At 40.2% G+C, this 10,768-nt stretch overlaps 1 protein-coding gene across 1 annotated transcript in view; it reads right to left on the bottom strand.

The window, feature by feature from the left end:
- The window catches only part of LOC112151829 (vacuolar protein sorting-associated protein 13B), a gene marked incomplete at its 5' end in the record, with an annotated part of 71,869 nt that overhangs the window by 32,822 nt on the left and 28,279 nt on the right, over positions 1–10,768 (bottom strand). Inside the window, 4 exons of the mRNA XM_024280904.1 lie at positions 592–767; positions 857–940; positions 5,705–5,971; positions 9,068–9,223. Coding sequence (XP_024136672.1) covers positions 592–767; positions 857–940; positions 5,705–5,971; positions 9,068–9,223 — 683 coding nt within the window. The remainder of the gene's footprint in view (positions 1–591; positions 768–856; positions 941–5,704; positions 5,972–9,067; positions 9,224–10,768) is intronic.

The following is a 10,768-nucleotide window of genomic DNA, read 5'->3' as shown; positions in this document are numbered from 1 at the left end:
TTCAGCTTTTTTCATCTTTTCTCATTTTCAGCTATCAGCTTTAGCGTTTTCAGATATCAGTTTCAGCATCTTCAGATATCAGCACTAACATCTTCAGCAGCCAAATTCAGCTTACAGCATTCACACTAGCATTATTGCAGGTAATGTTATATATCTAGTTCATAATTATGTTAAAAATTTACGGTTTTAAAGTTTTAAAAATGTATTTTTTGTGTTCAATACATTTTTATCCTGTTTGGCCCGCAACCTAAGGTGTGTTTTAGATTTTGGGCCCTTCTGTGATTGAGTTTGACCCCCTGCTCTGGAGTGTCCATGAGTGTGTACTGCTGGCCAGGAACATGTACAGAGAGTGGAAACAGGGCAGACAGTGGCCTGTTAGCTGGAGGGATTATTTCACTTGGAGTGTTTGGCAGATGTGTTACTGGCCTGTTTCTTGCAGTGTGTAGTATCAGTACTGCATTGTTTAGGTTTTTTCATCCAGCGTCTGTACATATATCTCCAGGCATCACAGATGTTTTGCGCAACATGAAGTTTCCTGCAGTGTTGGGGCAGACTGAAGCATTCATGAAATGAAGCCTTCCTCTGAATTACCTAGCCTGAAAGGTGAGGTGGTGGTTGAGGTCAGCTTCAGTGTTTAACAGAGGCTCCTGGTGTCCTTGTCCTCGGATGAACTGACTTTCTTTCAGCCCGAGATTCCTTTTTTCTATGTGGATGATGATTGGATCTGGTAAGTGGCTCCTCATGATGAATAGGGGACTGAAAATCACCTGCAAGCAAAACAGAAGGACACACTTACTATAGACAGAGACTGGGACTGAAATACCACGGCAAGAATCTCAGTCGAGAAGCTGCTTACCACTCTCTGCTGCATAGGGGAGTTGGCCTCAGTAGTGATGAGAGTACACCAGACATACAGCAAAGAGCCTCCAGAGCAGCCCACCTGAAACATGCACACCAGGTATTATCAGACAACTCACCTAAATCCTATTAAGAATGTACTTCATAAGGTGAAGTATTTTCAATTTTTTTTTTTTATTAAAATGAGACTGAAGAAAAACTTCCCTCTTTCAAAGTAAAGTTATGCTTCCATCATATTGACTGTACAAGAGAACTGGACTGAGTGACCCCTCCCCAACATGCCAAACAGGAAGTACCTGCTGGCTCCAAGAAGCCAAAATCCCATAGACTTCAATAGAGAAATAAACAGCTGTTATTCAGTCATTCTATTGGTCAGAATAACCATTCTTGCTCTGATATTTTTTAAGCATGTTCCTGATAATCCTAATGTTTTTTTCGTAATATTTTGTCTTTATTGCTAGTTATTGGACCAATCACTTGTCTCAATATAAGCTTGTGGTGTCTGCTGGCTCCCATCTTGAACATTCAAACATTTGATTGGCAGGTTCTCCTGAGCCCACCTTCAAGTGGTAGGACTTCCAACGAGCTCACTCCTGATTGGTGAGAATGGTTGCCATAGAAATGTTGATCAGACTATAAGATAAGAGATAAGATAGTCCTTTATTCGTCCCACGGTGGGGAAATTTCAGCGTTACAGCAGCATTGCAAATAGAAAAATTAGAACAATTTACATATTTACAAGAGAGCAAACTAATTATGCCAAGATAAAAAATACAAAAAAGAAAAATGAAATTGCACTGTGGATATGATTTATGTTACAGAAATTGCACAACATATTTTTAGAGTAGCTTGGATTGAGTATAAGATAAAGTGACAAAAGTAAGAATAAAGTGACTAAAGTGACTAAACGGATCAAACGGATCACTAGGAGCAGCTCCGGTTGTACAGTCTCACTGCAGCAGGTAGGAATGACCTGCGATGTTGCTCTTTCAGACACCTGGGGTGGATCAGTCTGTGGCTGAAAGAGCTGCTTAGACTATCTCACACCAATCACTACTTATTGACGTTGTCTGGCTCCAAATGGCGGCGTCTGTATTACGGAAAAATGGCGACTGAATTGACTTTGTTTGGAGTTGGACGTAAACCGTTTTCTATGGGTGATGTCACACTAACTCACTCCAGTTCCCTTATACAGTCAATGGTGGAATCCTAAAAGTGTTTGATTCTTTGACTCCTGAGCTAACTTTCAGTGGAAGGGGTGTGGCTTTCCAACAAGCTCACTCCTGATTGGTGAGTGAGGTTGCCATAGACATGTCGACTCAGACACACTCGGATAAATCACTGCTTACTGACAATTTGTGGTTCCATCATGGCAGGGTTCATATCCCAAAAAAGTCTTCATTTCTATTGGTGATGTCACACTCACTCTGTCCAGTTTTCATTAATAGTAAACATTCCATCAGTGTTGCATCATCACGTTATGCTTTGGATTTTCTTCTTTATGCTTTTTTTTTAGTTGTTCAACCTCCTGAATTTTTTGCATGAATGACAACTCATACATTTAACAAGTACCAGATAATGAGCAAGATTTAGAGGCTGACAGTGGACCCCCTGAAGGCTGAGCGCTCTGTGTCACTGGTGTCGGTCCCATTTATTCCTCACTCCTCATTAAAGCTTTGGGATGCCAAGACACATACAGGCTGTCCAGTTTATGACAGGCGGGGGACATCTTTACTGCACGGGACAGCACCACTACGCAAACAGCATCGGTTCAGACTCCATACTCCGACCCGAGCTAAACAGGATAAAGGAGGTGAAACATTGGGAAAGGGAGAGGAGGCAGGCCTGATCCTCTCACCGGTACGGTCATGACAACCTCCTGTGCTTAGAGTAAAAAGACAAGTGCAAAAAAAAGGCTAAAAAGAAGATGAAATACTGTTGAGGAGTATTTTCTGATAGAAAACTGGAAAAAACAAGCATGAGAAAAGAGAAAATTTAGCAAGGGAGAGAATTACAAACAGACAGATATGACACACTTGATGTAGTGGGATGCAAAAAGAAAAAGGATTTGAAAATTACATGACGGATTAGAGCGCTTGTGTGATAGAAAAGAGAAGGGAGGAAAGAAGAAGAAAACAGGAGAAGTCAAGAAAAAAGACAGGAACCAGCAGCTCATTGCAGCCTTTGCACTGAGGCCAAGTCTTCATATGTGTGATAAAACAGGAAATGAAGCATGAAATTACAGAGAAAAGATGGATGTTTACAACATTAAACTTCTAAAAACAACAGAAAAACAAACAAAAAAAAAACAAGGAAAAGAACAAGTACAGCTAGACTGGAGCTGGCACTAACCCAGCAATGCACAGGGGCCTTCAAAGTCTTCCTGTGCCCACATATCAGCTAGCGTTTCCTGTCTTTGGTTAGTGTTGTTTTGAAAGAGTATAAACTGTATTTTCTGCCTCTCAACATCATCAGGTTATGAGTTGTAGGGCCTTTGAGAGAAAGATCTCAATCTGTTCTCTAACATGGAGTAGCTGCATAGAACCCGTGGCCACCCAGAAGAAGAGGATCTGCTCTCAGTTGGTGGTCCAGTCGGCAGCTCCAAACACGTGTGTGGAAGCAAAGCTAGTTAGAAGTGCTGGTGTGTAAAACATGACTCCCTCTTCTCGTCAGGCTGGCCAGCAGACATTTTGCCAAATGTGTTCACTCGTCTGCCTTCGCACACATGTGACATCACATTCATAGGGTTGAACATGAATGACGCCAGCCCCCCTTTTGCTGCTGTAACAGCTTCAGTTCCTCTGGGACGGTTTTCCACAGGTTCAGGAGTGTCAACGGGAATCTTTGAGTGTTCTTCCAGAAGCACATTTGTGAGGTCAAACACTCATGTTGGACAAGAAGGCCTGGCTCGCAGTCTTCGCTCTAATTCATCCCAAAGGTGTTTTTGGGGTTGAGGTCAGGTTGTTCCACAGCAGACGGGCTCATCTATAGATCTTTATGGGAGCGGTGGTGCAACAGGCATGCTAAACTGTTCCTAAAAAGGGTCCAAAATGTCTTGGTGTCCTGAAGCCTTTTCACAAAAACCACAGGGCCGAAGCCAGCTCATAAAAAACAACCCCATATCATAACACCCCCTCCACCCTGCCAGACTTCACACCTTGATCCCTGCAGTCAGACAGATCCTGATCTCTTTGCAAACGCCAGAACTGATTTCCAAACAGAGAGCGCTCTGGAGATCGTGCATCCTCTGCTCTAGAGTCCAGCTGAGGTTTGTTTTACCACCAAGGCTCTGCGTGACGCTCGGCAACAGAGATACAGATTTACTGTTGACCTCTGCTCACCATGAGCCCGAGCATTCGCTGTACCTGCTGTCAGTTTGCATTTCCTACCACTTCATGGATGAATTGTTCCCACTGTCTTAGTGAGAGTGGCATGTTCAGGAGTGTGAATGTTTCACAGCTGGGCTTTCTTGCACAGGTTTAAAGGTGTCACAACACCACTCTCAAATTCACGGAGCAAACCATTCTTCAGCTTTTAAAGAGTCAGCTGATGATTTCACGCACTCGTCAATGTGGAAAAGACTAGAGAAGTTGTGTTATTTGTGATAATGCTAGTGTGAATGCTTTCAGCTGAAGATGCAGAAGCTTCTTTTCTGAAAATTGTGACGCAATTTACTTCAATTGCTGAAGGGAGTTGCTGAAAATGCAAAAGCCATTTGCATGTAAAAGTTGCTAAAAGGCTGAAAATTTCATTGAAAAACTATGAAAGAGCGCTGAAGTTGACCTAAATTTAAACAAAAATTGTAGTAAATCCCTGTTACATGCCAATTTTGCATAAATATTTAGAGTATTGCTTAAATATTAGCTAAACTTCAAAATAGCCTAAAGTTCCTCTGTAAACTAAATTAGTCAAAAAAGTTAACCTGTTGCTAAAATAGAAGCTAAACTCTAAATTATCATAAAAAAACAGTAGATAACAAATTAGCAAAAAACGTTAGCATGTTGCTAATGTAACAGACTTTCCAGTGTTCCCCTGAGCATTCTTTAGTGCGCATGACAGGCGCATGATGTAATGTGACAAAGGGATTTGTGGGTAGAAAAATGGAAAAGGCGGTTAATAAAAAAATGCTGTTCTAACTCCAAGATGTGTGTCTCTGAGCTCCTTTATTTGATACCGGCTATGCCACCGGTAAACACCGGTAAATGCCAAATTAGCCCTAAAAAGCTAGCATATTTCTTAAATACTAGCAAAACTCCAAAATAGCCTAAAATTCCTCAGTAAACTAAATTAGTCAAAAATGTTAGCCTGTTGCTAAAATAGAAGCTAAACTCTAAATTAGCCTAAAAACCCCAGTAGATAACAAATTAGCCAAAAATGTTAGCATGTTGTTAAAATACTAGGTAAATTCCAATTTTCTTTTAAAATTACTTTAAAGGATGAAAACATAATAAATATATTTAAAGATTTGTTGTTAATCTACTTAAAATGTTGAAATTTGAAGACTTTCTCATTAATTTTCTATGGGGTATCTTTTGCTCAATATTTCAAAAACTATCAAGTCTATGAGTAATGTCCTGAACAATCTGAACGTTTTGATACCAAGATTACTGAAATCACTGGAAGTGTGATTGAGTTTTTACGTGCGGAAGGGAGCAGGAGAATCACTATAGTGTGAATGATTACTAAACATTCACACTACTAGCTCATTTTATTTCAGCTATTTGAATAGGCAAGTAAAGACTTTTATCAACATCCTGTATCTGTTTCTGTGTGTTTTTCATCTCTTATTACCCAAGAATACTGGTCACATCAACAGAACGCTATTAGACTCAAAGAGCTGATTTACCTGAACAACAGAACTGCTGGTGCCTTTGTCCTTGGTCTCCAGCTGAACGTCCTGGGACCAGTCTTCATCTCCTCGTGCCTTCACAGACAGCTCTGTCAGCTCGCTGTCCTCCAGCACATAAGAAGGGAGCTTGGTTCCTGCATCCAGGCAGTTACAGTGCTCTCTGACCACCGTCTGACCATCAGGCCCCACGTAATGCTGGACCACTCGCAACTCAATGTCTTCAGTCAGGTAACTGCACATCACCTGTCGTCCACAGATGATCACCTGGAAGAGAAAGAACTCCCGATACTGTAGACCTGACCTACCGAGGCACTGGATGAATATACACTTATTAACCCCTTTGACTGTAAACCAGGGCTACTCATTTCTGGTCCTCGAGATCTACCACCCTGCCTGTTTTCCAGATCTCCAAACCCTGCCGGCTTAAAATGCTTAATTTTGGTCAGATTAGTCAAAAGGAAAAAACTCTGATCATCAGAAAAAAAAAGATCCAGGTCATGGTTATAAATTTTTTATATAAAGTGCAAAAAATGAACGAAAAAGGCTCCCAACTTTCTAATATATATATTAATATTATATAGGAAACACAAGTATAACTGATGCATGGTTGTGATTTTATTCATGTGATAAACTGTAGAGCACACGCATCAAAGTCAAGGTCCGGGGGCCGGATCCGACCCTCCCAGTAATTCTATCCGCCCTCCAGATCATTTTATTTTATTGTTATTAATGACCCGATGTTATCTTGCGCTTATTTCCAACTTGTATAATTTTGACATAAATATATTTTTATGAAGAGTAAAATATTGAAAGTTATTTGATGTTTAAGTTGGTTTATTCTGGAGTAAATGCCTGCATTTTTATTATTCATAATAATGTTAAAAAGTTACGATTTTAGCGTTTTAAAAATTGGCATTCTGCTAGAGTTTTGGACTCTCTCTGCATTTACTAAGATTTTTAGGCTGTTTTGAAGTTTAGCTAATATTTCAGCTACATGCTAGCTGTTTTGGCTATTTTAGGCTCCCCCCCCCCCCCATTTTTTGGGTTATTTTGGAGTTTAGCTAATATTTTACCATTATGCTAGCTGGTTTGGCTAATTTAGACTTTTTCCCAGTTTTTAGGCTATTTTGGAGTTGCGCTAGCTGCTTTGGGAAAATTAGATATTTTTCCAGTTTTTAAGGCTAATTTGGAGTTAGCTAACATTTTAGCATTATGCTGGCTGTTTGGGGAAAATTAGACATTTTTTCAGTTTTTAGGGTAATTTAGAATTTAGCTAATGTTTTAGCTTTATTCTAGCTGTTTTGCCAAAATTTCAAATTTTTCCACTTTTTAAGGCCAACTTTGGCCTTTGGCTAATATTTTAGAAAGCTTTTGGTTTTTCGTATTTTAATCTATCAGCACTACCATCTTCAGCAGCCAAATTCAGCTTACAGTATTCACACTAGCATTATCACAGGTAATGCTATATATCTAGTTTATAATTGTAATGCAGTGAAAATTTTGATGATGATAATTTGCTTTGTTCGGATATTTCTTGATATTTTTTTGTTTTGAGTTATGTCATATTTTTTATTTTAAAGCAGACAGTATGTAAGAAATAAAATATTATTATGATCATTGTTTAATTGGTTTGAAGAAAAAAAGTTCCTTTAATCAGTTTTAAAACATGTTCTTCATGAGAATAAAAAGGTGAAGAATTTTAAAATCTGTTAATTCAGCAAGTTCTACTTTAGAAAATGTTTTTAAAGGGTACAGATTTCTACTTTCCATCCTTTTAGTAATTATTATTATGTTTTCTTTTTCTACCATGGTGTGTGCATGTGTCGACCTGTGTTTGTGCGTTTGTGTGCTGAGGGGTGGTTGACGGCATTTTTTGGGTTCTATATGGGTTAGCCATGTCTTGTTCTCCCTTTTTAAAATTTGATTATGTTTTATGTAAAGCACTTTGAGTGAAATTGGTTCTTAGAAAAGTGCTCCTAAATAAAGTTTGATTTGATTCGAAGCAGAATTTTACAAATGTAGATTTTTCTACTTGATTTTATTCATCGAATTACATTTTCTTGTAGGATCACCTCATTATTTCCCTCAACTGTTACTTCAAAATTCGTCGAGTATATAAGATAAACCTGGATTCGGATCTCATATCGGTTGATAACAGATGACTGCTTAAGATACTGATCTACCCCCTCGATAATAAAACGCCATTATCTGGTCAATGTGTAACTATAGCTGCAGTTTGTGTGTCTGGGTATTAAGACGTTGGGTTCTACCTCTGAACAGTAAGCTAATTTACAGACAGACAGCGTGTCACACTCTGAGAAGTAACCAATCAAAACAGAACTGGAAAGGCATCAACCTAAAATACAAGGAAGGTAGTTTACAGTGAACATATATTTTGTGAGGCAACACAACTTTATTACTGGAATGAAAAACAAAATGAAAGGCCTCATGATAACATGAAACTGTAACTGAAGAAAACAAGTTTCTTCTAAGAAATTATGACTGATGCTGTTACCACACCAAAACGCTCTAGAGGGAAAATGTCAAAGTTCTGCTGTTACATGAGTGTTTACAGCTGTTCCACTGATGAAATGCCTTCAATTAACAACAGATTCTCTTTTAATCGCTACATTATCAATACTGAAGTTTTCCGGAGAATGCTTCTGCGTTTTCTTTTCTTTTTTCTGCTGTTGTTTTAGGGTTCAAACACATTTCCTCAATGAAATGCAAATGAATGTATATGAATTCTTTAAAGTGGAATTATGATTTTCTATCTCTCACTGTTCAGATGAATCTACCATTTGGACCATTTCTTTAATTCCTCCACAGCAAATACCTTGATCTGAGGGAGAAGAGAGAATGAACATTTAGAGGAAGAGGAGAAAAGGAGAAGAGAGGGTAAGTCTGTTTCAGCCAGAGGACAAGAAAGAGACTCGTGTGACCCGTGTTTATACAACAAACTGTCTCTGCCATTCACTGAAGGCGAGCTTTGCATCTTCAGGGATCCAGTAACTTTTTCTCGTCTATGTGGAGCGACTCACACATGACTCATCCCTCATCCTTTCTAGTTTATGATCTGGTTTACAATTTCCTGTGATCTTATTTATGGATTGATGGAACACATTTTATTGCTGCAAAACAGATGACAGAAACTGACAAAAACAGAACACTGTCTTCTGTCGGCCAAACAACTACTAAATCACAAGATGCTAACTAAGAGCGGGGTGTGGGGTAAAATCCCAGACAAAGCATGGCTGCAGTCATGTTCCTGCTTCTTTACAAAGATTACCTGCAGAATTCCTGCAGTATTGACTCTGGTACGAGGCGGCAGAAGGGAGCGCTGTAGCGGCCTGTCAGTACCTGTTTCTGGACTCCACTGAGCTGAAGCACCTTGATGATGAGCGAGGCTGTGCGCCCTTTGTACTGAATGGTTCTCAGCAGCATTCCCACGTTGTCCACACTGAAAGGCTCCGACCAGCGCCAGTTCCCCCAGCCCTCGATGCAGATGTGCAGCAGCTACAGAGGGGGTCACATCAGGACAGGCAAAGAAAAAAGGAGACAGAAGACACCAGACAAAGGTTAGACTTCTTGCCCCTTATTTATACCTAGAAAAATACAAGCAAACAACAAGGTTCTTTATTTAGAAGATCTTGGTTGGACGAGTTTGCTTAACAGAATGGCTGCCGCAGGAAGTAGCATCCAAACAGCTGCTGTGGAAGATTATTATGGCTGCATGTGTGACTGGTGTGTGGTCTGATGTGGAAGTCTCTTCTCCTCACGTATACATGAGAGCCACTGAGTTAGGTCTTTGGTCTTTTCAGCTGCGTTTTCAGTCATCGTTGTATCAAATGCATCCATGTGTGCGACAGCCAGTAAACACACGGGCTCGGGACGACAGAAGGAACAACCGCTGTCCTGTACTGTGACATCCAAACAACTTTAGGGTGCTGACAATGTTCAGAACAATTCCCACAATTCACTAAACTGTGGCGATGGGGGTAAAACTGTGCAAAGAGGTCTGGTGACATCTGCATCGGTTGAAGACTGCTGCACATTTCTGAGGCACTTTTTTTCCTACGTGACCCCTGAAGCTAAAGATGTAAATGTGCAGAGCAAAAGGCAAGTGGGCCAGTCAAACGTTCATCACTCCTGTGCTGAGCTGAGGTCATCCGGACCATCTGCCCACTTTAAACCTCCCAGGTTTAATGCTAAATCTTATTTGAGACAGAGTGTTGTCATGAGATTATGGTAACAGAATTCATGGAGATTCATAAACATGCAGAAAGATCTAAAGCTTTGTCCCCTCCTGGGGCAGTGTGGCTGACCTTCACTCTGAACCCCCAGTGTCAGTCCTTCTGCCAACACAATCAAACTTCAAAAACAAAGGTACAAGAATGAAAGGATGGCCGAATATATACATGTCTGCAAAGACGAGAGGAGACGGGAGAGGGTTAGACAGGTTCGAGAACAACCTGGAAGGTTAGGGACAGAAAAACACTTTTGAACCTTCAAACTTTGCCTTGTTGCTTCAGTGTGCCCAACATTTAACCAATCTGTTTTTAAGAAAAACAAATTACCCCTGAGGTTAAAGAGCACGCACAGACCTTGCTCGAGACCTTCTATGTTTCTCTGCAGCGCAGTCTCCTCTCACTGTTTGAAGACAGATTTCTTTACAAAAACATTCCTAATCAAAGCCTGTATTCACTTTCTTTAGGAACTTCCCTCCACCCTGTTGGCGGCGTGGAAGTGACTTATATTTCCCATATATCTTACTCAGTGGACTTGCTGGTGGGAAAAATGGCAGGGTGGTGTAAACTGCCAGGTGGCTGAGGTGAAGGTTAAGCCCTTGGGTGGAGGACCACTGAAGCCAGCGCTAGTATGATAATCAAGAACAGGTAAGATTTGAACAAATGTAACTGGATTTTCTGCTCTTCTCTTCAGTTTAAACTGTATTTTTTTATTTTTGCTCAACAAAAGAGCTGCCACTGTGTTCAAGCTCCAAGTGGGACCAGACTGGTATTAATTATGGTGAAAATGTGGTGATGGCAAACCAACTGGAGA

This window comes from Oryzias melastigma, linkage group LG16 (assembly GCF_002922805.2).
Source record: "Oryzias melastigma strain HK-1 linkage group LG16, ASM292280v2, whole genome shotgun sequence".
Classification (NCBI taxonomy): Eukaryota; Metazoa; Chordata; class Actinopteri; order Beloniformes; family Adrianichthyidae; genus Oryzias; species Oryzias melastigma.
The sequence above is the reverse complement of the archived record's forward strand: the minus strand, read 5'-3'. Positions and strand labels throughout refer to the sequence as shown.